Source organism: Gymnogyps californianus, chromosome 18 (genome assembly GCF_018139145.2).
Source record: "Gymnogyps californianus isolate 813 chromosome 18, ASM1813914v2, whole genome shotgun sequence".
In the NCBI taxonomy this organism is placed as follows: Eukaryota; Metazoa; Chordata; class Aves; order Accipitriformes; family Cathartidae; genus Gymnogyps; species Gymnogyps californianus.
This window is the reverse complement of record NC_059488.1, coordinates 304,760-332,143: the sequence shown is the minus strand read 5'-3', so window position 1 is coordinate 332,143 and position 27,384 is coordinate 304,760. Positions and strand designations below refer to the sequence as shown.

The following is a 27,384-nucleotide window of genomic DNA, read 5'->3' as shown; positions in this document are numbered from 1 at the left end:
GATAGCTGCAGGAGAGGGGGCGAAGGAGAGAGGTGGCTACGGACAGCTGGGGGGAGGGAGGGACAGGTCGTGAAATGAAGAGGACCAGAGGAATGGAAAGAGGGAGGAAGGGAGGGAGAGAAGGATGGATGGATGGATGGATGGATGGACGGAAGGAAGGTAGGATGGCTGGATGGAAAGAAGAAGGAAGGATGGAAGGGTGAATGGAAGGAGGGCTGGCTGGCTGGCTGGCAGTAAGGACGGACGGAGAGCTGGCCTGGTTCAATGCTCACTGCTATTGAGGGCATCCTTCCCAGCCTTGGAGTCACAGCTGGGCTGGGGCTACAGCTCGTTGTAGGCAGGTTGGTCCCCTCCAAGAACACACGTGGACACCCCACCATGCAGCCATGGGATCGGTTAGGCAGAAGCTGCGGGCAGCTGGGCCTGAGCAGGGCAGGCAGCAGCCAGCATGTGGGGACAGCAATGCCACCCTCACATGCAGACCTCCGCAGCGACGGGCTCCCCTGAAGCAAGTCCGTCCTGGAGGGGCAACGACGGAGGAGAGGCTCAGCAGGGGGTGACCTCCCTGCATGTCTGGCTTGGAGGGGGCAGGGACAGCTCCAGGGGCAGCTCCTGGGGACCGAGGGTTTCCCCAACCCGGCACCTCCCTGGGGCAGGAGCCCCGCTCCCGGACAGGCCATACCCGGGGAGACACGGGTGCCGCAGCGGCCGCCCCCCCGCCGAGCCCCGGGGGCTCCGTGCCTCGGTTTCCCCGGGAGGAGCAGGATCCACCAGCAGGCGCCCCCCTGGCGGCAAATCCCCGGGGGCCCTCGCGGCACGACGGTGCCCTCTGAGCCCGGCAAAGCCGCCCCGGGGCCGGGCCGCGGGGCTCCGGCCTGCCCTGGGCCCGGCGCCGCGGGGCGGGCTGGGCTGCGGGGGTGCCCCGAGGCCCTGCCCCGGGCTGGGCTGGGCTGGGCCGGGCCGGGCCCAGCCGGGCGGTGCGGCCGCGGCCCGGCGGTGCCTTTAAGGGGCGGCGGCAGGCGGGCGGCCCCGGGCCGGGGGCGGTGCTGAGCAAGGCCGGGCCGGGCCGGGCCGGGCGCGGCAGGGCCGGGCTGGAGCCGGAGCCGGAGGTCGGCCTGCTCCTTCCCTCCCTCCCTCCCTCGCAGCCTGCTGCGGACAAAGGCGGCGGCGGCGGCCCGGTGGGGTATGGCGGTGGGCGGCGGGTGATCCGCGGAGCCGAGCGCGGGGAGCCCGTGCGGCGGGGCTGGGCCCGGCCCGGCCATGGGGTTCCTGCACCAGCTCCATCTCCTGCTCTGGAAGAACGTGACGCTGAAGCGGCGCAGCCCGGTGAGCGCGGGGGCGGAGGGCCCGGCGGAGGTCCCGGGGGGCTGGAGCCCCCTGCAGCCCTGGGCGGCTGCAGCTGCCGGGGGGGGGGGGACGAGGCGAGGCCCCGGAGCGGGGGAGGCTCCGCGGGGCGGCTGCGTGGGCCGGAGGGGAGCCCGCGGAGCCGCAGGGCGGGGGTGCGGGAGGGTTGCGGAGCCAGCCCCGCCCGGGGTCGGGGTCTGCCCTGGGTCCCCACCCTCCCCACCGCTGCCCTCTCCCCCCCCCCCGCCGGCCGGGCCCTGGGGTGGGGTGCGTGGGGTGGCGGGTGCGGGCCTGGCGATGTCTGCTCGCGTGGGGCTGCAGGGAGCAAGAAGCGTGGGTGCCGTCTGTGTATGAACCCACGGAGCGGCCGAGGAACGCCCCGTCGTGCCCGGCCGCCGGCATGTCGGCCCCCCAGCCCCGGCGGCTCCCGTCGTGGGGCAGCAACAGTTGGGTCTCTCCTGCCCCGCTCCCACTCCATGTCTGTGGCAGCCGTCCGGGCCCTGTGGCTGCTGGAGGAGCCCAGGGCCGTGGGCTGGATGCCGTCTCCCACCCAACCCTCCTCCCTGTGCAGCATCTCCCTTCCTGCCACGGTCTGCTCTCTGTCCCAAATGCCCTGGGCACTTGCCAGCTCTGTCCCTGGTCCCCGGGGCCACCCCTCCGGGCTGGGAGAGCTTTCCCCAAGCCCTCGGTATCCGCAGGCTATAAATAGGTTTCCAATGTGGGCCAGAGCTGCCTCTCCTATGTGGGCTGGAGAGGAGCTGCTCCTACTTTCTGGACGTGAGGCTGAGGAACGTGGGGCTCCCGGGGGTCTGGTCCCCTCCCGGGGGTGGCAGAGGAGGCAGAATGGCACCTTCCCGGCTGGGGTTGTGAATCCGGTGTAACCCTGCCCCGGCCTCTCCTGCCTGGCTGCTCCTGTGCAGGGCTTCCCTGCCAAATCCTGCCGGACGGGCAGGAGGGACCCCCAGCCCGGAGGGACCCTGGGCAGCGGTGCAGGCAGGGGGATGGGTGCGCTGGGCGCCGAGGGAGCCGGTTATTTTTAGAGAGTGGGGGAGGGTAGCGAACTGCTGCTCCCGAGCTGGCAGAGCTCTCTCCTCTTCCCCCTCCCAAATATCCTGCAGGCCTGATCCTGCCTGCTTTCCCTCGCCAGGAGCCTGCAAGCATCAGGCCCTCCTCTGTCCTCGTGGCCAGAGCGCCTGGGACAGGGGCAGGCAGGGGAAGGTGTGGGCAGGGCAGGGCTGGGCTAAGGCCCGCGTTGCAGGCAGGTGCCCGCTGCATGGGCGGCCCCGGTGCCCCCAAAATGGGTGAGGGGGATGATGCTCTTTGGCTGAGTCATCCCTGCTCCTTACCCCAAGCAGAGATGTGCGGCCACGGCAAGGGGCTGCCCGGTGCCGGTGTGCCATGGACCCCTGCCCGCAAGGGTGAGCCGGCTGGCACAGCTACGCCCTGGCATCCCCCCGCCCTTGGCAACTGACCTGGACCTGGCTGCCGTGGCTGGTGGGGTTACAGACTGGGGGTGCACACATATTTTGGGGACCTGTTTCTCCCTGACCCTCCCCAGCCCCGTGGGCAGCGTGGCGGTGCAGCGCAGGAAGCTGCAGCTGTAGGAGGAGGATGAGGAGCCCAGGCCCAGTCACTCCCACATGCAGGGACTGTCACTGGAGTGCCCTGCTTGCTGCAGGCAGGGTGGCAGAGGAAGGACCAGCACCTCCTCACCCACCCAGTGATGCTGCATGTGGATGGGCCGTGTGGAGGACCAGCCGTGTGCCAGGGCGAGAGCTGCCCCGGTGCCGCGGGTGCTCATGGATGGATTTGGTGCAGCTCCTGGGGCAGTCATGCCCTGAGGATGTGCGTGCCCTGTGTGCGTCACCTACTTCCTTGTGCTCCTGCTGCGTGCAAGTCCCACGGTCACCTCGCACTCCCCGTCTGCGCGGGGGACATCATCCTGCCCACTCCTGGGAGAGCGCTGCCCTCTCCCAGCAGCCCGAGAGCAGAGCTGCCGGCGCTGGCCGGCTAGGACAGAGTCGGGCCACGTGCCAGAGCCCAGCCTTGTCAGCCCGTGCCTTGCTCTCTGTGGGTGGGTCCCTCAGCGCAGGTCTGCCCTGGTCCCATCCAGAGCTGGATGTTTCACCGAGCGAAACCAGTTCCGTATCCCACTGGGCTGATCCTGCTGCGGCAAGGGCTGATCCTGCTGCGTCAGGCAGAGGCTGGGGGCATTGGAGCAGGGAGGGGGGTAGGCATGAGACCCCTCCCCTCCTGGGGGTTCACCCCGAGGGGTCGGAGTTGAGGCTTGCTGGGCTTCTCCCAGTCTCACAGAAGGAGTGTGGTGTGTGCCCTGCCTTTGCCCTGCCAGCAGCTGCCTGTTGGCACAGCCCTGTGCCACGGTGTGCTGCCCTGGGGTAGGTGCCTCACCATGGTGCACTTCCCTCCTGGCAACATGCAGAGCAGTAGCCCCGGTGCTGCGGGATGGGATGGGGAGCAGACACCTCATGTTTGGCTGAGGGCACTGGGCTGGGACTCAAGAGAGCTGGGGCCAGTCCTTTGCGCTGCCACTGAATGCTGGTGGCCGGGGGGGGGGGGGGGGCTCCCCATCATCCCTGGCACCAGGGGCTGTTCGGGGAGCAGCATTGCAGCGAGGCGCAGTGGTGGTTTCAGGGCAGACTTCATCCGCAGGCACTTGGTGGGGGCTTGGCTGGTCCACTTGAGGATGCAACGGTGCCGGGTACAGGGAGGCTGCGTGACAGGGTGGCCTTCGAGAGAGGTGTGAGAGGTGTGCTCTGGACCCACAGCACCACACATCACCTGCTTCCATAACCCCCTTTGTCACCAGATGAGCTCGCCTGCAGCCTGGCGAGGGTGATGGCCGGGCACTGTCCCGTGGTGCCTCTGTAAGGTCTCATGCCCAGGCCATGGGAGTGTCAGACTTTGCCTGGCATGGCTGAGCTGTTCTGGGGGCTGCTCTGCGGTCTGGCTGTGATTTTATTCTTCTCGGGGCAGAAATCCAGGCAGGAGCCCTGGGGTGATGGGGGTCTGAGTAGAGCAGCATCAGTGGCTGTCGGTGGAGGGAAGCCAGGGCTGTGGGTGCCCGAGGACGGGCAGTCCCCTGGGGTGCCGATGGCAGCCCTGGGCGGTGCAGGCTGTGCCATCGTCTATGTTGCCTTGGTTCTGCTGGGATGGGGGGTGAGCTCAGCTGTGTGTATCTTAGGGGATGGGCTCCCTGATGACTTTCGGTAGCTGGTTTAAACCTACATTGGATGTAAAATTAACAGGTGATCTCTCAAAAGTTACCGCAGGCACAGTTCAGGGTGTTCGGCTGCCTTCCCCGTGGCTCTCTGTGCCCACGTGTTTGGGAAAGGAAGGTGACCGCAGCTGGAGCTCCCGGCTCTGAAGTGCTGGTGATGGAAGTGCACTGCCAGGTTTTGTTTGGCCCTGGGGAAGTGTTGGCGGTTCAGGGCTCTTTTGGAGGAACAGCAAGCAGGAGTTGAGGCTCCGGGTGCTGCGTCGGTGTCGCAGCATGTCGGTGGAGCTCCTGTGGCATGGGCCCTGGGGCAGGGGGAGGATGCACGTAGGGCAGGGGAGAGCCGGGCAGCAGTGTGGCTGCTTCGCCCTGTGCAGAAGCCTTCTTGTGCCTTCTGCTCCTTGGCCAAGAGCTGGGAAGCTCCCACCACATAAAGCAGTTGTCCTGGCTGGTGGGAGCGGAGCTGGGGGGATCTTGATGCCGCCAAAATAAGAAAGGCTGAAATTTGGGGTATTGGGGGCCTCACCTGGCTGCTGGGGCACAGCATCCATGGGGGACAGGGCACCCCGCGCCTGCGGAGGCACTGCCAGGTCCTGCTGCCAGGGCTGGGTGGGGGCTGGTGCTGGATCCCGCAGCAGGAATCAATCGGGCCGGCGCTGCCCCGGCTCAGGGTGCTCTTTGCCCTCGCACTGTTTGCAGCTGGTGCGGGGGAGGCGGGGAGGGACATGCAGGCTTGGCAGGGTGGTGCCGGTGCGGCGGTGCCAGGCAGCGTCCCTGTGAATCCCTGCTTGCAGGGTGGCCGTGGGGGCACCTGTTGCAGAGCGATTGGTGGCCGTGGTGGCCCAGAGGGCAGGTGGCCATGAGCCACTGAGCCTGCGGGGCTCTGCCTTGCTCCCTGCCTGCGGGGAGAGGCTGCGGGGCAGCCAGCGCCTTCTTCCACACTGCGGCCACTGGCACAATCCTGCCTGCTCTCAGGCCGGGCACCTTGTGCCAGCGGGAGGGTGGCTGTGTCCCAGTGCCAGTGCAGGAACGCTGCTGCTTGGCCCTGGGACAGGGTGCTGCTGATGGCATGTCCCCCTCGGCCCGGCATGCTGATGCCCAGCTGACAGCACCGCGGGGGCTGGCACGGGGGAGAACTGTGCTCTGCTCTCCCTGGGCTCCCGGTTCTGGCACGGCGGGACCGGGCTCAGGAGAGGTGTTGGCAAACCCCAGTGGGGGTTTCCTCCTCCTCCGGCTTCCCCGAGGCATGTCCCCAGGCTGCCATGCCAGGGCTGCAAGGCAGGGTGTAAGGGGTGGGGACGTGCCCTTGTTGGGGGCGGGTGGCAGTGGGAAAAGAGGTGATGGGCACAACTGAGCAAAAGTGTGACCAGAGGCGGGGGTGACAGCAGCCAGGCCTCAGCAGGGGAGTCGGCAGCCACTGGGCCCAGCCTTGGCCGTCCCCGTGGGTGAGGGCACAGGCAGGTGACCTGGCAGGTGCCCAGCCAGGTGGTGACCATCCGTGGGTGTCCACGGAGGGGGGCAGGACTGGTCTGGGGTGGGGGCTCAGCTTGGCCTCGTGGGTCTGCCTGGCCACGTGCAGACCTTCACCTGCCTGTGCTTCCCAGCTGTGGGCAAATAAGTGGGTATTTAATGAAGATTAAAGTCTGGAGACATCAAAAAGTTTAAGATATTTCCGCCAGCCTTAAAATGCTGTTGGAAAAGTTGGATTGTTGATTCTCCAGGAGCTGAGCCTCATCCCTTGGGGCTCCTGCGGGCTGGCACCTGCTGCCTGCTGTTGCCGGCTCTGCAGGCAGTGCTGGGACCTGCAGGAGAGGCTGGCAGGGAGCGGGCAGCAGCTCTCCTTCCTCTCCAGGGAGGAGCTCAGGCAGATCCTGCCCTGTCCCCGATGGGTGCAGGATGGTGGTTTTGGATGGCGGGCTTGCCCTGGGCTGTGCATGGTGCTGCTTCACCTGCGTCAGGGCTGGGAAATGCCCTCACAGGTGCCAGACCACGGGGAGACGGGGGCTGACGTGGCAGGTTTGGGCTGCGGGGGCATCACTGGGGTTGCCAGCTTGGGGATCTCTGGGCGGGGGCTCCCAGCCGCTGGCTGCCCCTCTGCCGCGCTGTGCTGGCCAAAGGCGATGGCTGCGGGCTTCAGGGCATTTCTGGGAGCGGGCAGGAGGGGTGGAGCGGACTTTTGGGTGGTGGTGATGGACGTAGAGAGCTGCCTCTGCCTGGCCTGACTGCCCCTGCGGGCAGTGCCCGGCTCGGCCATTGGGGCATGCATGTTGCTGTGTCCTGTGGACGCTGGCAGAGTTGTCCTGCCAAAGTCCATGGCCCAGCGCCTGCGGCCATGCTAACCCTGGCTTCAGCACATCTCCCGGCTGCCCCTGGTGCTGGCCAGAGGCTCGGCACAGCGGGACCGCTGTACCAGGCTGGGCTTTTTGCTCTCGCTGCATCCCATGGGGCTTGTTGGTGCTTTTGGCCCGGCAGTGTGGGAGCCACACGTCCCCGGCTGGCACTGCTGCCTTGTGCTCGGGCCGTGCAGCACCCGACCCGGCTCATCGTCTTCGCAGCCCCCTGTTCCCATCTGCTGGCGTGGCAGAGGGCAGCCGCAGGTGTCGGGTTGCTGGCCCGGTGTTCTGGGAAGCTGAGTGTCCCCCTGCGAGGGACCTGCCTGCCTGGGGCCAGCACCCTGCCGGCAGCACCCGACAACCTCTGCCTCCCTTGCTGGGGGAGTCGGGCAGGATCCCGCTGCCCCTGTGTCCAGCCCATGGCAAGGCTGAACGTGGGATCCCAGCAGGCGCATATGTACCCCACCATCCGTGGTGGTGGCAGGCAGACACATGCAGCACTCGTGCAAACCCAAACAGCACCCATGGCCTCATCCTGCTCACCCCTCCGGCAGGTCGAGGTGAACATGGGGGATGTATGCACATGTGTATGGGGTGGATCCCTCTGGCAGCCAAGCCCTGCCACTGCCCAGGAGCTGCCCGACCCCCCAGCCACTGTCACCTGGGCACAAGGGCCCCTCGGACCCTTGTCCCACCCCGGGTGCTGCACCTGCACCCCCCCCCCCCCAGGCATATGTGCAAGAGCCCTCACCAAGGGAGGAGTGAGGAAGGGAATGGGTGAGAGGACAGGACAGACCACACTGGTGGGTGCAGGGCATGGCCAGCTGCTGGCAGGTACCGGCCCTTCCCTTCTTGTCCCTCTCCATCTCCCAGCGTTTCCTTCCCAGCTGCCCGGATCCTGGCCTTTCCCCCTCCTTGCTTCCTCACACAATCCCAAAGTGTTCCCCAGTGTCCTGCACCCACAGGCAGGGACCCTACTGTCCCCAGGCTGTGCCAGCGTTGGGTGCCCCTGCTGGGTGTCCCCCCAGGGGGGGCTGAGGCTCTCTTGGGACAGCATCCTTTCCCCTTCCCCCCTCCGCTGCACACAAGTGCCTCTGTCCCACTGTGGGTGTGGGGCAGCCCTGGCCCCCCGGGCCTGGGAAGCCCCCATGGGGACAGACCTGAGGACCAACGGGGCAGGATCAGTCCCAGAGGCACGGGCTGGTGAGCCCCGCTCTGCTGCCATGTCTGCCATCGCCATGTCACCCTGGGTGCTGGTGGTGGGGGACAGCTTGCCCTGGCACTGGGATATGTGGTGGTGCAGGAGGGGTTGGGGACAGGGGACGTCTCTGGGGAAGATGAGCAAAAGGTCAATGACCCACTTTAAAAAAAATAAATAACAACAAGCAGGTCCCTCCTGTTGCCACCAAGGACCCGACAGTCCCCAAGGGAGCCTGGTACAGCCTGGCGTGGGTGTGGGGGGACAGTCCCACAGGCGCCTGGGCACAGAGGCCGATTGTGTGCCTGGTAAACAGGCAGGGGACGCGTGCAGGCAGTGAGCGGCAGGGCAGGAGCCAGGGGGCGGGCAGAGTGAGTCGGGGTGTCCCTTGCCACCCCTGGTACAGGGACAGTGAGTGACACCAGGGATTGTGCCTGGGACAGGTGGTACCGGAAAGATGGGGATTCCCTGGCGCTGGTCCTGGGGTGTCTGCTGGCCCTGTCCCCTCCAGCCCTTCTTCCTCCAATCTCTGCCTTCCACAAAATCAGCAGCTCTGGGGTGGGGAGGGTAGCGCTGGGGGGCACCCATGGGTGCAGCCATGCCTGTCCCACAGCCCTGCCTGTCGCACAGCCCTGCCAACCATGGTGCCTGCAAGAGTGCCATGGCCACGTGCCGGCGGGGGTCTGGGTGTGGGGGTCCCTCTGCTTGCCACCGTTCACTGGGCTGCTGTGACTTCTTGGCAGAGTGTTTGCTGCCCCTGGGTGAGGCCAGCATGGAGGTGACGCTGTGGGAGACAGGAGGGCCTGACCCTGTCACCTGCTGCCGGCTGCGTCCTTCCAGGCAGCCCCTGTTGTGTTAAAGCCCTCTCTTCCCCGGCCGCCGGCGAATCCCTCCGGCACCTGGTCACTGTGGATGACTGGGCTGATGTGGGAGCCCGGTGGGAGGTGCTGGTGCCATAGCAGGCACCTTCCCAGCAGTGGAGCTGGGGCTTGCTCTGCTCGTGGTGGCAGCAGGTCCCGGGGTCTGATCTGGCCCTGAAGAGAGCTGAGGTTGGCTCACCTCGCCCTGTGCCTCAGTTTCCCCACTTACAGTAGTTCCCCTCCTCTCAGCAGCACGGCAATGGGGCAGTGATGTGGCCTGGGCACGCCTGGTGCAAACAGGCAGTGGCTGCGCTGGCAGCGTGCTGGGCGTGCTGGGTGCCCACTCCTGCCAGTGGCTGAAGGCGCTGATGTCCATCCCTAGGGCCTCTGGGCACGGAGCCCAGCCTGGGCTGCCTGCGCTGTTGGGGTTGGGGGTTCCTGGGGATTTGCTGTGATTTACCATATGCTGCTGGTGGAAATCCCGTGCAGCTGTAGCCTTCTAGGAGGGCACGGAGGGGGTGCCAGGACCCCCCCCACTGCCCCCCAGTTGCACCTGGAGCCGGTGCCAGGGCCGGGCCGAACCAAACCTCAACCCGACGGTGTCAGGGTCTGCCCCCTGCATAGCCCCGTGGGTGGGACCCAGCGGTGGCACAGGCGGCAGGGGGACATGGTGCCGGGCGGCTACCGGCTGTGAGGGCAGTGCCAGAATGGGGGCCTGCGGCTCTTTGCTGGCCATAAGGACTTGGGGTTGTCTCCCCTGGGCAGCCCCAGCTGCAGTGGCCCATCGGGGCTGGGCTCGAGCCTCAGCACCCTGTTTGCGTTGCTGGAGTAGGGGTCCATCCCCTCTGTGGTACCGTCTCCTGTCCTGAGGTGCCCCTGGGCAGGATGGAGCGGGCAGGGGCAAGCAGGAGATCCTCGGGTGCCCAGGGACCCGTTTGCCTCTGGTTGAGCTGTGACAGTGCCACCAGCCACCGGCAAGACGTGGGCACAGTGCCGCGCTGCACCGGTGCCTCAGGGACCCCCGTCCTGCCCACACTCCTCCTTGGTAGCCGGGTCCTGTCCCCAAGCATCACGATCCCTCTGCTTTGTGTCATCCTCAGTGGGTGCTGGCTTTTGAGATCTTCATCCCCCTGGTGCTCTTCTTCATCCTCCTGGGGCTGCGGCAGAAGAAGCCGACCATCCCTGTGAAGGAAGGTGAGTGCCAGTAGGGTGGTGTCCAGGGCACCCACACTTGGGGCCACCCCGAGGCTCTGGGGAGCTGCTCCAGCCCCCCGGGGACAGCATCGGGGTGGGGGCCGCAATAGCTGGTGAGGACCCAGAGGGGCCTTTTGGGGGACATAGTGCTGGGCAGGGGCTGCAGCTGAGGGCTGGCAGGGCAGACACAGGGGGGTCAGAGAGCCAGAGTCAGCCCCAGCCGGGGGGCTCCCCTGGGGGTGGCAGTAGCAACTAGCCTGTGGCTGCCATCGGCAGGGACGTTTTGTGGGGGGATAGAGGAGCTGGAGCTGGATGGTGCTGGGACAGCCACGGTCCCCCTGAGTGCTCGAGGAGCAGCCGGGGCGGTGCTGGGAAGGGCTCCCCAGCTCCTCGTGGTGCTGGGGCGGAAAATGCACCATGTGGAGCCCCGTGCCTGGCTATGGTGGGGCTCTGGGGCCCTGGCAAGGTGACAAATTGATGGGACCGGAGCTGGGGGCTCCTGGAGATGTGCAGCTGGAGCTCTGGTTGGGCCTGCAGGTGCCAGTGCCTGCAGGCTATGCCACCGGGAGGAGGCAGTGGAGCAGAGCTGCCGGCTTGCCAGGGCTCCACGGGGCTTTGAGACGCCCCGTGGGATGCCCACCCTGGCGGGTGCCCTTGCACAAGTGGCGCAGTGGGGCTGGGGGGAAATGCCGGGAGCCGGCAGCGGTGGTGGCAACCCTGTGTAACGATGGTCCAAGCCTGTGTTTCAGCGCGTGCCGGCGAGGGAGAGCCCAGCTGTGAGCGCGGGTCCGGCTGCGGGCGGTGGCGGGCGCTGCCCTGGTTCCTGCCCCGGCGCTGACGTGCGCTCTGTGTTGTGTGGTTTTTCGGTTTGGTTTTTCTTTCTTTTTGCTCATGTTTTCTTTTTCTTTCCCACCATTTCCCCTGCCCGCCTGCCCTCCATGCCTCTACTGCATGCGCCAGTCTGTAAGTTGGTGGGGCGGGTGGGCGCCTCCCCCCTTTCCCCTGCCTGTGCCGGCCACGTATTTTGGGGAGAAAGAGCCCAGTTTGGATCAACTCACTCTGGCCTAATCCACACCTCTGTAACCCTGTTGCCTTCCTCCATGGCTGGTGAAGATGAGCTTGGGCAGCTCAGCGTGGCCCCTGCCTGCTCCTCCCCAGGGGCTGCCCAGCCAGGACTGGCCCGTGGTGGTGTCCCCACCGGGTTGGCAGTGCTGGGTTCCCCAGGTGCTGGGGCTGCTGGCGGCAATGTCCCCGGCCCCCCAGGCTGCAGAGGGCTCTCCAGGCCAGGTGGAGGCTTGTCCTACCCCTTCTTCTCACCTCCCTCCTGGGGCAGATCCTGCTGGGTGCTGGCACCCATGTGGTGGCCTGTGGTCACCCAATCTTGCCCGTGCTGCCCCCCGGGCTGGTCCCCAAGGGGTTGGAGACGGCTCCCACCCCTGCACTGCCACCGGGTCCCTGTCCTGGCCCCTTGCAGCTGGGACGAGCCGGGACGTGGCACTACTAGGAGCCTGGAGGCCTGCAGGATGCCACCCATGCACTGGCTTTGTCACCAAAGCGTGGCATGGCCACCACCATCTGTCCCACCACCCCAGCAGGCTGCTGGCCTGTCCCATGCTACACCCATCCCTGCCTGCCCTGGCCTGTCCCTTGTCCCTGCCAGAAGCCCATCTTCACCAGCCCCTGGCCGTCGCGGCCGTGCTAACAGCACTGACCCACCTCTAACCACGGGGCTGCCGGCCGGGATGGTGAGAGCAGGGTCCCTGCCCGGCATTGCCCAGTGACAACCTCTGGTCCCCTTCAGGCAGGGCCCTTCTGGGCTTGCCCTGCCCCGGGGAAGGACGTGGAAAGACCCTGGCAGGGACGATGGCTCAGTGCCGGCGGAGGGGGGGAAGGTTTGCCGTCCCCTTGCTGCTCCTCATTTCTTACATCTCCTCCCCACCGTGTCTCCATTTCCACCCACCTCCAGCAGCCGCACGTCGGGGCAGCCAGGCAGGGGGGAGGCCGGGGGCTCGGGGAGCTGCAGGTTACAACTCTATTTTCCCTGTCGTATTCTTCCTCCTCCTCCTCTTCCTCTGGAGATCCGGCAGTGCCTCTGAGGTTACTAACAAGAGGGGCTGAGAGGCCAGGGGAGGTTGGCGGCTGCCGTGGGGGCAAGCAGCAGAAGTCGGCGTTGTCCTGGGGTGGGAGGGACCCGTCACCCAGGGGGGAGCGGGCAGGGGCAAGAGGGAAGGAGCCAGGGTGGCAGGAGCTGCCCACAGCCCCAGGGGGCCACCAGCCGGGGACAGCCTTGGTGGGAAAGCTGCAGACTTCTGACCTCGGCCGCCAACCTCCTGCGGGGCTCACAGGGCCCAGCGCGCGCTTCTCTGAACTGAGTGTCTGTCTCTCCGGTGGCCCCCTGCCTCCCCCTTGCCTCTCCCTGCCTCTCCTCCCTCCCTGCCCGCACCTTCCCTGGCCTCTTCTGCGCTCTCTCGCTGGCTCCAGCTTTCTACACGGCGGCCCCGCTCACCTCGGCTGGGATCCTGCCCGTCATGCAGTCCCTGTGCCCTGACGGCCAGCGTGACGAGTTCGGCTTCCTGCAGTACTCCAACTCCACGTGAGTTGTGTCCTTGCCGCGCGCTTCCTCCTCCTGCCCCGCATGCTCCCGCGTGCTCCCGTGCACAGCCTGCCCCTTCCTACGCTGGCACTGCCCCGCTGGGGACAAGGCACAAGCCTGTGTCCCCCAGAGTGCTTGGGTGCAGAGCGCCGTGTCCCCGGGGTGCAGGGGACATCTCAGCCCGTTCCCCCATGGGCTCCCATGTCTCTGGTGCTGGGAGGAGGACGGAGGTGGCCCCCTGGGACAGCTCAAGGCTCTGGGGCTCTCCTCTGCGCCCCTGGCACAGTGGATTCGGTGCACAGGCGAGGGCAGCTCCTGGGGCAGCGGTGCCCCGTGGCACGCAGCACTGCTGCCCCGTGCACCCGAGGGGCTTATCCCCCCAGACACCTGTGGAAGGTGTCCCCATCCCTCTGTCCCTGTCCCTGAAGCCATGGCGGTGCTGGGCTCTCACAGGGTGACGCAGCTCCTGGATCACCTCAGCGAAGTGGTGGAGCAGAGCAGCCTCTTCGACCCGCAGCACCCGGGGCTGGAGGAAGAGTTGGAGTCGCTGCGCCGGCGCCTGGAGGCACTCAGCAGCAGTGAGCCCAGCTCCATGGAGACTCACTTCAGCAACCGAGCAGGTAGGCTGTGCCCTGCCTGTCCCCCCGCTGCCTGTGCAGGCAGGGATGGAGATCCCCACCCACCAGGCACCCAGCGATGTGATGGCATGTGGCAGTACCCTGCCACTGTCCTGCATCGCTGCGTGCTGGGCAGGGCGAGCTGTGATATGTCCTCGCGTGGGACCGTGCCATGTCCCCGATGCTGGCGGGCTGCTCTGACCCCCCTGCCTTGCTCCTTGCCAGGATCCGGCTTCACGCTGGCGTGGGCGGCCAAGGACCGGGGCGAGCTGCACCGCTTCCTGACGCAGAACCTGTCCCTCCCCAACAGCACGGCCGAACTGCTCCTGGGCTCCAGCGTTGACCTGCAGGAGGTGGGTGACCACACAGCGCTGCAGGGCCGGGCTTTGCAGAGGTCCGCACTGCCCCAGCGAATGGGCACATCCTGACCCAGACTGAGCCCTGACCACCAGACCCACAGGGTGGGAGTCAGTGGGCACCCGGCCAGGACTCGTCCTGCCCTGCCACCTCATGCTGGGGCATTGCTGGGAAAACGGGTGCCTCCACTCCCGGCGCGCTCAGCAGCCCCGCTCCTGTCCCCGGTGCAGGTGTACCGCCTGTTCTTTGGTTCCTTTCCTTTGGTACCCGATGAGACCCATGAGCGAGACCTGTGGGATGGGTTTGGCCCTGGTGAGAAGATGATGCAGCTGGAGGTGAGGAGCAGTGCCGCATGTGGGGGACATAGTGGGGCAGAGCTCGTCCTCCATGTCACCTCCATGTCCCACCACAGGGTGATCTGGGGGTGTCCATCCCAGCAGAGGGGATGTGACAGGACGCTGTCAGGTGGCCAGAGCAGCAGCAGGGATGGCTGGGTCCCGTTCCGGTGCTGCCACCGGTTCCCCCAGTGCTTTGAGGCACACCAATGCCTGTGCCTTGGTTTCCCATTGCAATGGGTGATGGCACCGCCTGGACGGTAGCTGTGGAGAGAGCAGGGGAGATTGTTCCCTCCTGTGGCTGGAGTGCGGGGGACCCATGCTCCCCCCATCTGCATGTCCCCTTTTCTTCCCCTCCTCATGGAGACTGTGGATGTGGGTGCTGTGGGGCCGTTCACATGTGCTTGGAGGGACACATGGAGGGGGACCCCAGGGAGCCCCGGCACCACTAGCCACCCCCGTTGGTCCTCTTGCAGAAGAGCCTCCCCAGCGGCTGGAGGAGCCTGCGGGAAGGGCTGGTCCACAGGGCTCTGCAGGACCCCACGGCAGCCCCACGCCGGCCGGCACTGCTCCGCCTGCTCTCCCAGGCCCTGGGCCTCGCCAGTGCTGCCCCAGCACTCACCACCTCCGACAGCCCCCAAGCCTTCGTCAGCGAGATGGAGGTGAGCGCCTGGCGGGGTGAACTGGGGCGCGTGGGCAGCTGCTCTGCCAGGGCGGGCACCGTCGCAGTGCCCCTGCGACCGGGGCTGCGTCCCCACGGCTCCCTGCCCCGTAGGGTGTCCTCTTCACCGGGCCAGTGCTGGAGCAGCTGACGTGCGAGCAGAGCCCGGGGGGGCTGCGCCGCCTCCTGCGCGTGGGCCCCGGGCAGCAGCCGCTGCTGCAGGCTTACCGGGCGCTGGCCTGCAACGGCAGCCGGGCCGCCCGCCGGGAGCGCTTCGCCCAGCTGGCTGCCGAGCTCCGGGACCAGCTGGATACCCCCAAGATCGTCAGCAGGGTGAGAGCGGGGCTGCGGGATGTGGCTCCCACCAGCTGTGGTGTGGGCTGTGGGGTAGGGACAAGTCCTGGGCAGGGTTTCCCTACTCACCGGGGGATGCGTGGGGATGGGGGGCCTGGCCCCTCCTGGTCACCCCTTTACCCCACATGGGCACCCCCTGCCCAGGCACATGGTGGGACCCCGGATGATTCCCGCTCCTGGCACCCGCCTGGATGCTGCCCGTTGGATGGGGCATCCAGCATCCTTCAAGCGTGTCCCCGCAGGCTCCTCTCCCTGGGGCTGGCAATGTCCCTAGTGGCCCAGCTCCTCAAGGCTGGCTCTGAGGTCCCCCTCCTTGTCCCACTCGAGTCTGACATGTCCCTTGCGGTCACAGAGGACCACCCTTCCTGCCTGAGGGACATCTCGTGTCCCCCAACAAGACCCTGCCAGCGTTTGCGTGTGCTGCCGCTGCCTGATAGCCACAGATGAACGGCAATGAGTCCGGGGCCCCAGCTGGGCCCAGCTCCAACCTTTTAACCAAGAAAGCGGACATGCCACTGCTTGGGGTCCTCCTTGGTCCCTTCCCGCTGGCAAGCAGGGCCCTGTCGCCCCAGCCACGGGTAACCCCTTGCCTGCTCATCCTCACAGCTGAAGCTGGACGAGGTGAACAGCACGGCCGCCCAGCACCGCCTCCGCGCCCTCCTGGAGGACCTGGTGGAGATGGAGAAGGTTCTCCGTGATGTGGACATCCTGTCGGCACTGGCCAAGCTGCTGCCCAAGGGAGCCTGTGCCAGCAAGGCCCCGCCGCCCACTGCCAACAGCACCAGCTGGGCCAGCGCCAACGCCACAGCCGGTAACGCCACGGCAGAGGAGGAGGGCGCCGGGGGGGCCCGGCTGGCGGCGACAACCCCCAGGGGCAGTTCTCGGCGTTCGTGCAGCTCTGGGCCGGGCTGCAGCCCATCCTCTGCGGCAACAACCGGTAGGAGCCCCGGGGGACAGAGAGGGCTGCATCCAGGTGCTCCCTGGTCGGTGCAGGGGTGTGGGAGAGCCCACCCTGCCTCTGCCAGCGGTCAAGGGCCCCGGCCATCCCTTGATGAGCACACGGGAGACGGATGCTGCACCACATCCTTGTGCCGCAGCTGGGGGAAGCTCCCCATGCTGGGCAGCACCATGCTGGCATGGGAGTCGGTGTGAAATCCCCTCCCGGGCAGGGGCGGGGGCTGCGTGCAGCGAGAGACGCTGGGGCTGGAGCGGAGTTGGCAGCCTGAGCCCCCTTTGCAGGACGATCGAGCCTGAGGCGCTGAAGCAGGGCAACATGAGCTCGCTGGGCTTCACCAGCAAGGAGCAGCGAAACCTGGGCCTCCTCGTGCATCTGATGACCAGCAATCCCAAAATCCTGTACGCGCCCGTGGGCACCGAAGTGGACAAGGTCATCCTGAAGGTGAGGGTGCAGAGGCCGGGACCCCCGTCCTTCCTCTCCCACCAGCCCCACTCCGCTGGGACCTCCTTGCCCAGATGGGCTCAGCAGGGCCAGGGCTGAGTGGGGAGGAAGGGGCCAGCTGCCAGCCAGCGCTGCCGGAAGCAGGCAGCTGCCCTGACCCTTGTTGGGGTAGCGATGCCTGCTGCGAGGTGGGCAGAGACCTCCATGGCTGCCAGCCATCCCAGAGAGTAGGGGGGTGCCCCTGCCTCTTCCCGCTGCGTGACATTCCTTCCCCCTAGGCCAACGAGACCTTCGCCTTTGTGGGCAACGTCACCCACTACGCCAAGGCGTGGCTGAACATCTCCCCCGAGATCCGTGCCTACCTGGAGGAGGGCAGGCTGCAGAGGCGCATCCGCTGGCTCCAGCAGGTAGGATAGTGCGGTGGGGACCGAGCTTGCCTGGGCTTCACTGCCCCGGGGGTGGGAAGGGGGTGTCCTGCCCCCAGGCACCTCGTAGCTTCTTCACGTGAAGCTCTCAGGTGGTCCTGGGTGCCCACCCTGCTCTTGCAAGGACCAGGCTGGTTCCCTGCCCATGGGGGACGCTGTCCCCCCATCCCCAGGAGGAGCGTTGGGTCCCATCTGTGTCTGTGGGGAGGACAGGGGGCTGAGAAGCACGGGGTACCACAACTTCTCCCTCCCGTGTCTCCCTTCCTGTCCCAGTTCACTGCTGACCTCCACAAGCACCCAGAGATCCTGAATGTCTCTGACAGTGATGTTCTCCACAACTTCCTCAACGGCAACTTCTCCCTGCCCAACGCCAGCGTCCTGCTCCAGCAGCTGGACACCATCGACAATGCTGCCTGCGGCTGGGTCCACTTCATGGCCAAGGTGAGGTTGTGCCTGCCCGTGGGAACATGGGTGCTGGAGTGGCACCCACTGCCCACAGCCAGGCTCTGCAGGGCTGAGGAGGGGTCAGGTCTGCTCAGACCTCCTTAAGGCCGTGGGATGGTAGCCTTGGAGGAGATAGCGGCTTCTGCAGTGTCAGGAGCTTTGGGGTAGATGTCAATGGTGGAGGTGCCCATCCACTGTTGGGTTCGGGGGCTCGCGGGGTGGCTGTGGGTGGCACATGCTGCACTGTGTGCAGGGTCTGCTTGCCAGACCCGTCAGGGCCAGTGGGGTCTCACCGGCCTTCCCCTCCCACCAGGTCAGTGTGGACGTCTTCAAAGGCTTCCCAGATGAGGAAAGCATCGTCAACTACACGCTGAACCAGGCCTACCAGGACAACGTCACGGTCTTTGCCAGTATGTCCCTGGGAACCAGCCCCTTCGCAGGGGTCCCTGAAGCCATGCCCTTCTCCAGCTGTGCCCCGGGCTGGGACCACTGGCTTTGGGACGTGGCTCCCTTGGTGCATGCGTTGGGTGGATGAGCAGATGAAGCATCTCGTGGTACCCGTCCTCTGCCCCTGGCCGAGCCCTGCCGGGCGCAGTGCCCTGCCTCTCTCCTGGCTCTCCCACTGCCGCTGCCTGCAGTCCACATGCCCTCACATCCCATGCCAGAGCCGTGCCCACCCTCCTCATCCGTGGCAGTCCTTGTGGTGCCCTTGGCTGGGACACGCTGAACCCCTCTACATCCCTGCCCATTGCTGCGGGCCGGCCAGTGTGGCCGTCTCCCGTGGTGCCAGCAGGCTCCCTGCCTCTCCCACTGCCCGCAGGCGTCATCTTCCAGACCAACAGGGACGGCTCGCTTCCCCCACACGTCATGTACAAGATCCGGCAGAACTCCAGCTTCACGGAGAAGACCAATGAGATCCGGCGGGCGTACTGGCGGCCTGGCCCCAACACCGGCGGCCGCTTCTACTTCCTCTACGGCTTCGTCTGGATCCAGGGTGAGTGCCAGCTCCCTGCCACAGCTGCCCACATCCCCAGCCCCTGCCCACACTGCCCACTCAGCCTGGCCTCTCCTCCCCAGACATGATGGAACGCGCCATCATCAACACGTTTGTTGGCCACGATGTGGTGGAGCCTGGCAACTATGTGCAGATGTTCCCGTACCCGTGTTATACCCGGGATGAGTGAGTAACACTCGCGTGGGTGGGGTGGGCAGGGGCAGGACCTTCCCTCTTCCTCTTTGCAGGCCAGGACACTTCACCTGGGAAAAGGGGACAAGTCTGGCAGCCTGAGAGAGGCTGGTGACATGGGCAGTGATGAGCAATCAGTTAAGCTCTGTTCCTTGGACCACCAGGCTAGGCAAGCACGGAAAAGATTTTGTGCCTAGTTTGCAGCTGAAGTGAGGAACTCATGGCTGCAGGGTGCCTTGGAGGCTGAAAGACTTAGGGAGAACAAGGGGAGCGTGGTAAATGGATGGCACGTGGGTCTGTCGGTGGTTATTGAACACAGTGGTCTGGAGGAAGCACTTGGAGAAGTCCCAGAGCCACCAGCCCTCCAGGGCAGGACAATGCACAGGACCCCATCCACACCAGGGTAGGCATGGCACGGGGCTGAGCCCATGGCTGCTGCCCACCTGCCTGTCAGGACCTGACAGCCAGGACACCAGATTGTCCTATGGGCTCATTGGAGAAGCTCTTTCAGGGCACTAAGGAGCTGCTGGACTGGAGGGCTGGTTGTCTCTGGGTGGTGGGAGAACCCCTCTGCTGCCCTGTGCACCAGGGTCTCCTCGGGTCTCTGCAGTGGTGCCACCATCCAGCTCTCCCCTCTCTTCCTCTACCCCACCAGCTTCCTCTTCGTCATCGAGCACATGATGCCCCTGTGCATGGTGATCTCCTGGGTCTACTCAGTGGCCATGATGATCCAGCACATTGTGACTGAGAAGGAGCATCGCCTGAAAGAGGTGGGGATGGTGGGAGAGATCCCTGGGGAGGAGCTGGCATCTCTGATCTCTGAGTCCTGCACTGCATCCATGGGCACCTTCCCCATGTCTCTGGGGCGCGTGAGGTGGGGCGGGTGCAGATCCCACATCCCTGGGCTGAGCTGGTCCTTCCGAGTGTCCCCAGCACAAGCCCTGCCCAGTGCTGGAGGCAGCTGAGCCCGTTGGCACCCTGGCACAGGGTGCTGTGACCTGCCCGCTCCCAGCAGCCCCCAGGGACCCCTCGGTGCTGCCCGTTGCTCTCCCAGCCCCAGCGAGTGAGGCAGCAGGGATGCACAGGGTAGGGGATAGCCCCGCTGAGCAGTGTTGTCCTCGCAGGTGATGAAGATGATGGGCTTGAACAACGCGGTGCATTGGGTGGCTTGGTTCATCACCGGCTTTGTCCAGCTCTCCATCTCGGTCACGGCACTCACTGCCATCCTGAAGTATGGCAAGGTCCTGATGCACAGCGATGTCCTCATCATCTGGCTCTTTCTTGCCATCTATGCAGTGGCCACCATCATGTTCTGGTGAGCTGCCTGGTCCACTCCGTGGGGTGAGGGGGCAGGGCAGTGCTGGGGTCCTTGTGCCATGGGGCGAGGGTGCTGGGAGCTGTGTGGGCAAGGGCTGGTGGAGGAGCACAGGTCCCCCCAAGCCAGCTGATTTGAGGGGCCAATTTATCACCTCAACATCACGAATATCAGACGGTGTGGGGAAAGCCCTGGTGGGGTAGGATCTGAGGTGACACTGTCCTCCCTGCAGCTTCCTGGTGTCGGTGCTCTACTCCAAGGCCAAGCTGGCCTCCGCCTGTGGCGGCATCATCTATTTCCTCAGCTACGTGCCCTACATGTACGTGGCCATCCGGGAGGAGGTGGCACATGACAAGATCACGGCCTTTGAAAAGTGCATCGCGGTGAGTTGGCTGCGGCTGCTAGGGAGGTGCTTGGCCCCAGGTTTGCCCGGGGCACCCCATGTCCAGTACACAGGCCACCAAGCTGTCACCAAGCCCTGGGCAAACCTCTGCCTGTATGAATCAACTCCCCATGGGGCTTTGGAGGCATCTCCAGAAGGTTTGGTGCCGCCCAGGGCAGGGAGCATCTCTACGGGGCTGGGTGGGGCAGCACTGGATAGGAATTCGCCCCAACCTGTTCCTCCAGAGCTGGCCTGTGGTTCCTGCTGACGTCCCCTTCCCTTCCCTCCACCCCTCTGCAGTCTCTCATGTCCACCACAGCCTTCGGGCTGGGCTCCAAGTACTTTGCACTGTATGAGGTGGCCGGTGTGGGCATCCAGTGGCACACCTTCAGCCAGTCGCCTGTGGAAGGAGACGACTTCAACCTCCTGCTGTCCATGATGATGCTGATTGTGGATGCTGTGGTGTACGGGGTGCTCACGTGGTACATTGAGGCTGTGCACCCGGGTATGTGTGGGCAGTGGGGCATGAGGGCACCTCTGATCTTACAGAAGCCTCCGTGCTGGGGACCTGCTGCTTCCTGGCAGCGCTCAGCCCTGACATGGTGGGATTTGGCACAGCATGCCTTCAGGGTCCCCTGCATGCGTCCTGTTGGGGACACCTGCCCACTGGTGACACCAGCAGGTTCCTTGGAGATCTTCAGTCACGTGTCTCAGTTCCCTGGCCAACTGTAGCAAAGCAAGGTGTCCATGGCTGGAGCACTGTTCCCCTTAACGCCTGCTTGGGGAGGGGTCTCACCTGCTTCCTTTGCTTTCCTAGTAAAACCGAAGCGTGAGCCAGGCCCAACCCAAAGCCCAAAGGACTTTGCTTCCTTGCGCAACCCAGCAGCGTTGCCCTGAGCCCAGTTGGCCGGGGCCACCCCGCAGTGATGTCCTTGAGCTGGGGAAACCTCCAAGCCCATGTCCGTGCCCATACCCATGCTGAGCTCTGCCCCGGCCCTCAGCCAGGTTCTGCACAGACATGGGTGCAGGGTTGGCCCTGACTCCATAGGGGTTGTGCTTCCAGGCATGTTCGGCTTGCCGCGGCCCTGGTACTTCCCCTTCCAGAAGTCCTACTGGCTGGGCAACGGGCGAGTGGAGACCTGGGAGTGGACCTGGCCCTGGTCCCGTACCACCCGCCTCAGCATCATGGAGGAGGATCAGGCCTGTGCCATGGAGAGCCGGAGGCTGGGTAAGGGCAAACAGGGGTGGTGGGAGGTGGCCCGGGGATGGCCCTGGCTCTGCTACAGGGTCCTTCATGGACCCCCGTGTGTCCCCTGTACCCTTATCGGGGCAGGATCCTGGGCCAGGCGCTGCTGCCTGTCTGGGAGCTGCTGCCCGTGGTGCGGGAGGGGGGAAGCTGGCGAGAAGCAGAGGTAAAGGGGCCACGAGCCAGCACAGCCACTACGGGGTGGAGGCAGGGAGGTTCATGCCCTGGGGAGCCCTGCTCCAAGCCTGGCCTCCCTGCCACCACCCCGGCTCCTCATCATCCCGCTCTCACGGCAGAGGAGACACGGGGCATCGAGGAGGAGCCGACCCACCTCCCCTTGGTTGTCTGCATTGACAAGCTCACCAAGGTCTACAAGACGGACAAGAAGCTGGCGCTGAACAAGCTGAGCCTCAACCTCTATGAGAACCAGGTGGTGTCCTTCCTGGGGCACAACGGCGCGGGCAAAACCACCACCATGTGAGTGCCCGTCAGGGCGAACGTGGGCCATGTCCTTCTAGCCAGCTGCAGCGGATGGGGAAGGTGCTGCCTGGTGTCCTGCAGGTCCCTGTGGCAGCTGGTGCCGTGCCCAGAGGGCAGCAGTGTGGATGTGGGGGTGGCACAAAAGGGGGGCAGGCAGCGGGCGCATGGCCCTGCACTGACATTGCTCTGCCCAGGGCCCAGCAGATGCTCCTGGAGGTGGAGCGTCTGGAGGTGGTTGGAATTGGGACCAGACAGAGGCATACAAGGTCCCTCACCTTGTTGCCTTTCTCCATCCGTCCAGGTCCATCCTCACTGGCTTGTTCCCTCCGACCTCGGGCTCTGCTACCATCTATGGCCACGATATCCGGACGGAGATGGATGAGATCCGGAAGAACCTGGGCATGTGTCCCCAGCACAACGTGCTCTTCGACAGGCTGACGGTGGAGGAGCACCTCTGGTTCTACTCACAGCTCAAGAGCATGGCGGAGGAGGAGATCCGCAAGGAGATGGACAAGTAGGCACCCTCCAGCTCCTTTTGCCCCATTTGTGCCTTTTGCATGAGTGGGTCCCCTTCCTGCTGGCTGAGCTGTGGTGGGTGATCTGGTAGCAGAGATGTCCCCTGGCGCAGCTCCACCAAGTGTTTCCCAAAACTTGGGGTATCAGGCTGTGGAAGCCAGCAGAAGATGCTTCTGTAGCCTGGCTGCAGCTGGGCTGTCCCAGCGGCCAAGGGCCACAGGTACCACGCGGGGAAGAGGCATCACGTGCTCCCCGCAGGCACCGGGCGCCAGTACAGCCGCCCTGGCATCCCTGGTGCTTCTCCCCCAGGATGATTGAGGACCTGGAGCTCTCCAACAAACGCCACTCCCTGGTGCAGACCCTCTCGGGGGGCATGAAGAGGAAGCTGTCGGTGGCCATTGCCTTCGTGGGTGGGTCGCGGGCCGTGATCTTGGATGAGCCCACAGCCGGCGTGGACCCGTATGCACGGAGGGCTATCTGGGACCTCATTCTCAAGTACAAGCCAGGTGAGCGGAGGTGGGCAGAGCCCAGCATTGCTCCTCTGCCCGCGGTGGCCCTGGCCCTTCCACTGAGGCTCTGTGCCACCGTCAGGGAGGACCATCCTGCTCTCCACGCACCACATGGATGAGGCCGACCTGCTGGGTGACCGCATCGCCATCATCTCCCACGGCAAGCTCAAGTGCTGCGGCTCCCCGCTCTTCCTCAAGAGCACCTACGGTGATGGCTACAAGCTGACAGTGGTGAAGAAGCAGTCGGACACCAGGAACGGCACAGGTCTGGGGGGCAGCGGGACCCTGTGTTTAGAGGAGTAGATGGGACCAGCCCTTCTTCAGCCCAGGAAAGGAACGAGAGGTCAACACCCAAGCGCTCCCCACCCTGAGTCTCCTTAGGCTACGTGGAGGGTGGAGGGGGACAGGGCAGGGGTGTAGGAGGTGGCATCGCTCAGCCTTGATTTCTCCCATCTGGGTCCCAGGTTAGACCCTGCGTGGTGGCATTTGCCTCCAGGCGCTGCTTCAGTCTGGCCCGTGGGCTGCCCACCAAGATGTCCAGGATGGGCCGTGGTGCAGAGCACTGTCCCCAGGCCAGGCAGGGCGGCCGGGAAGCCACCAGCACCCTGCGATGGAGGCTGGAGGAGCCCCCACGGCGCTGGGGTGTAGGGTGGATGTGGTGAGTCCTGGTGGGAGGCCGGGTGCGAAGTGACCGACTGGTGCTGCCCCTCTGCCACAGAGCCAGGCCAGCTGCACAGCCCCCCAGCCCACTCCTCGGTCAGCCCCTGCTCTGAGCCTCGCGTCTCCCAGTTCATCAAGAAATACGTGGCCTCCTGCCTCCTCATCTCGGACACCAACACTGAGCTCTCCTACATCCTGCCCAGCGAGGCCGTCAAGAAGGGCTGCTTCGAGAGGCTCTTCCAGGTACCCGCGGGGGCTGGCGGGGTGGGCAGGCAGGCGGTCACGGGGGGCCGTGGCACTGCGGGCACCTCCTGCCATCCTCACGCAGCACTTTGCCTCCGCAGCACTTGGAGCAGAGCCTGGAGGAGCTGGACCTCACTAGTTTTGGGCTGATGGACACCACGCTGGAGGAGGTCTTCCTGAAGGTGTCTGAGGAGGACCAGTCTCTGGAGAACAGCGACGTGGGTATGGGCGGTGGGGGGGCACACGCTGGCGAGGGGCTGGCGAGGGGCTGTGTGCCTTTGTGTGGGCTCGATGGCTCCTCTCCCCTTGCACGTGGCTGCAGGAGTCTCCTTTCCCAAGGGGAGGAGTGGTCTCCAGCGAAGCCCATCCCGGCCAAGGGTAGCTGGCCTCTGCTCCACTCCAAGTTTGCAGAGCAGATCTGTCCCTGCTCCGTGCCACACCATGGTGAAGGGTAGCATGGCCAGTGGCAACCCCCCTTCTCCTTCCAGACATGAAGGAGTCCAAGAAGGACGCCCTGCGGCCACCTGCCCCCGAGCTGGGCCCGAAGCCTGAGGCCAACGGGGAGCTCCTTGCCGAAGCGGCCGTGCCGGAGAAGCCTGAAGTGGAGCTCAGCAACCTGGTGACCTGCTCCAAGCTGGCGCAGTCGCAGGCATCCCTGCACTCGGCATCCTCGGTGGGCTCTGTGCGGGGCGACGAAGGTGGGGCTTATTCCGAATTCTTTGGGGATTATGCGCCCCTGTTCGATAACCGGCAGGACCCCGATAACATCAGTCTGCAAGGTTCGTGCCGCCGGTGCCTGGCCAGTGGCAGGGGCTGGGGGAGGCAGTCGGCTGGGACAGGGAGGGCAGCCGGGGCAGTGGCAGCGCCCACCCCTGCACCTGGGCAGGCCAGAGCTGGCCCTGGCCGGGGCACGCGGGTGTGCCGGGGATGGGGTGCCGTGCCTGCTGGGGCGAGACCCCGCGGCGAGTCTGAGGATGCATCCACCGACGCTGCACCCAGAGAACCGCAGCTTGGGTGGGAGGGCTGGGAATGGGTGCTTCCACCAGTTTGCACTCCCAAACTGGTAAGGTGTGCGTGGGAGGGTCCCGTGCTGAGACATGGAGCCAGCGGGCGCGGGCGCAGCTGGCGTTAGCTCTGCCCTTTGCCGCCCTCGGATCCCGCGAGTGCCACCTTGCAGACTCACCCCACTAACGTGCTTGCTCCCTGCGCTGGCGCCCGGTCAGGTTCTCCTCTTGGCCCTTGGGCATGGAGTCATCTTCCAGCTGGTGGCTTCACCCTCCGTACCCTGACCTGGGCTCGAGGCTCTCCCTACCCGGATGCTGGGATTGCCAGAGGATGGAGGATGCAGACAGGCGCCCTGAGGCTGCTGTTTTATTCACAAATCCTTTTCTGGGTTATCCCAGCAGCTCTTGTCGTGATTAATTCAGGGATGTGCCACCCTGGCTCCCTGGCTGGGACTGCTCTGGGCATTGTGATTTCGGTTGCGGGAGGCAGAGCCGAGACAGTGCCGTGGCAGAGCTCCCCGAGCCCCCGACCTGCGCCCGCTGCCTCTCTGGGTCCCCCAACCCATGTCCCGTCCCCCATTCCTGACTGCACTGACCTCTTGCCAGCTGGGAGAGCTGATGGGAAAATGGAGGGGTTCTGCCAAAAAGCACCAATTTAGGTTGTTTTTAAAACTATTGTCTAAATTTCCCATTTTGGGCCAAGAGGAACCCACCAGCCAGCTGCCTCGCTTCACGCCGCGGTGCTGCTGTGGCTCAGTGGCCGTCAGGGTTGGGTGCTGCCCTGTCCCTTGGGGTGGCTGCGCCCGGCTTGGTGCCTGGCTCAGCTCCCTGGAGGCCAGGGCAGGCGCAGAAGCGGCTGTGCCGGGGGGCTGACATCCTTCTCCCCTCCCAGAGCAAGAGGCAGAGGTGGAAGCAGAGGACCACGACCTGGCCGGGCAGGGGAGCTTCAAGCTGGAGGGCTCGTGGCTGAAGCTGCGCCAGTTCCACGGGCTGATCGTCAAACGCTTCCACTGTGCCAAGCGCAACACCAAGGCCCTCTTCTCGCAGATCCTCCTGCCCGCCTTCTTTGTCTGCGTGGCCATGACGGTGGCGCTCTCCGTGCCCGAAATAGGTGCCTGCAAGCCACCCGCCTGCACGCTGGGGGCTGCTGGTGGCCCCTTCTGCCTGCCCCAGTGTGGCCGGTGGGGACACTGGCTGGGGGGCGGTGAGGACAAGGCTTGCGGGCGCTCGGCCAGTCTGCCTGTGCGCGGTGGTGCTGTGGGTGCGAGCAGGTTCCTGTCCTTGTCCCCGCAGGTGACCTGCCGCCCCTCATCCTCTCACCATCGCAGTACCACAACTACACCCAGCCCAAGGGCAACTTCATTCCTTACGCCAACGAGGAGCGGCGTGAGTACCGGTGAGAGCCGCTGCTCGCTGGTGACCAGCATCCCGTGCCCCATCCCCATCCCTGTCTCCATCCCTGGGACTGCGATGGAGGGCAGCCCGGAGCAGGGCTGGTGCCAGGGCTGGCTCAGGCTTGGAGCAGAGCCTGGCCAGTGCCATTTCCCCTTGCAGAAGGCAGCCTCCATCCTCCCCAGGGTGTCTCTGGGAGAGGTGCCAGCCCTGACGCTGGCTGCGATCGGCAGCTCGGCTCACGCCAGGCCTGGGCTGCGTGTGCCACCATGGCGCCCATGCCCATTTAGTCATGATACCTGCTAAGACCTCGGGGAGGTCACAGCAGAAGATGGCCGAGGTGGTGAGACCCATGTCTCCTCTCCTTGCTCCTCCTCACCCGCTCCTCTCCCTGCAGCATCAGGCTGTCTCCTGACGCCAGCCCCCAGCAGCTGGTGAACACCTTCCACCTGCCCTCCGGCGTGGGGGCCACCTGTGTGCTCAAGACAGCCTTCAACAACACGCTGGACCAGCCCATGCAGACCCTCAACCTCAACAGCAATGAGTCCAAGATGCTGGCGGCCAAGTACTTCGACGCCATGTGCATTGACTCCTTCACCCAGGGCCTGCCGCTCTCCAACTTTGTGCCGCCGCCTCCATCCCCGGCCCCCTCTGACTACCCCGTCTCGGTGGATGAGGACCTGCTCCGTGCCTGGAACTCCACGACCTTCTCCTCCACCGTCAAAGGTATTGCCTGTGCTTGGTGCCTGTGTCTGTCTGGGCCTGGGATTCATCTCCAGCAGGGAGATGGTATATCTCCCCCGCAGGAGCAGCTCCAGGGACCCCTGGAAGCACCTATCAGTTTGGCCAGGCCACAGCAGAGCATTGCTGGGCTGAACTTCTGGCTCAGGGCTGGTGCTGACCCTGGAGCACCTCTCCCTGTTCAGCCCTGGCGGTGCCCGTGGTGCTCCCTGGGATGGTGACACCATCGAAAGCCCTGTGGCCAGCCTTGTGTCACCCTCACTGGGCTGGCTGCTCGGTCCCCAGCCATTGCCTTCTCCAGCCACACTTCATGCCCCCTCTCTGAACCATTTCTGACCCCCATGGTTTTTCTCCACATGTG

At 65.4% G+C, this 27,384-nt stretch overlaps 1 protein-coding gene across 1 annotated transcript in view; it reads left to right on the top strand.

The window, feature by feature from the left end:
- The first annotated feature begins 1,260 nt into the window (after positions 1-1,260).
- ABCA2 (ATP binding cassette subfamily A member 2) overlaps positions 1,261-27,384 on the top strand; it is a 33,902-nt gene continuing 7,778 nt past the window's right edge. The window contains 33 exon segments of the mRNA XM_050907692.1: positions 1,261-1,326; positions 10,071-10,164; positions 11,125-11,127; positions 12,646-12,757; positions 13,211-13,377; positions 13,600-13,727; positions 13,962-14,066; positions 14,543-14,728; positions 14,842-15,060; positions 15,688-15,937; positions 15,940-16,018; positions 16,321-16,480; positions 16,759-16,887; positions 17,179-17,346; positions 17,663-17,759; positions 18,170-18,343; positions 18,427-18,529; positions 19,191-19,305; positions 19,660-19,850; positions 20,083-20,233; positions 20,533-20,737; positions 21,296-21,460; positions 21,775-21,955; positions 22,260-22,472; positions 22,784-22,980; positions 23,066-23,248; positions 23,702-23,886; positions 23,988-24,108; positions 24,375-24,397; positions 24,452-24,665; positions 25,795-26,001; positions 26,184-26,286; positions 26,680-27,008. Coding sequence (XP_050763649.1) covers positions 1,261-1,326; positions 10,071-10,164; positions 11,125-11,127; positions 12,646-12,757; positions 13,211-13,377; positions 13,600-13,727; positions 13,962-14,066; positions 14,543-14,728; positions 14,842-15,060; positions 15,688-15,937; positions 15,940-16,018; positions 16,321-16,480; positions 16,759-16,887; positions 17,179-17,346; positions 17,663-17,759; positions 18,170-18,343; positions 18,427-18,529; positions 19,191-19,305; positions 19,660-19,850; positions 20,083-20,233; positions 20,533-20,737; positions 21,296-21,460; positions 21,775-21,955; positions 22,260-22,472; positions 22,784-22,980; positions 23,066-23,248; positions 23,702-23,886; positions 23,988-24,108; positions 24,375-24,397; positions 24,452-24,665; positions 25,795-26,001; positions 26,184-26,286; positions 26,680-27,008 — 5,023 coding nt within the window.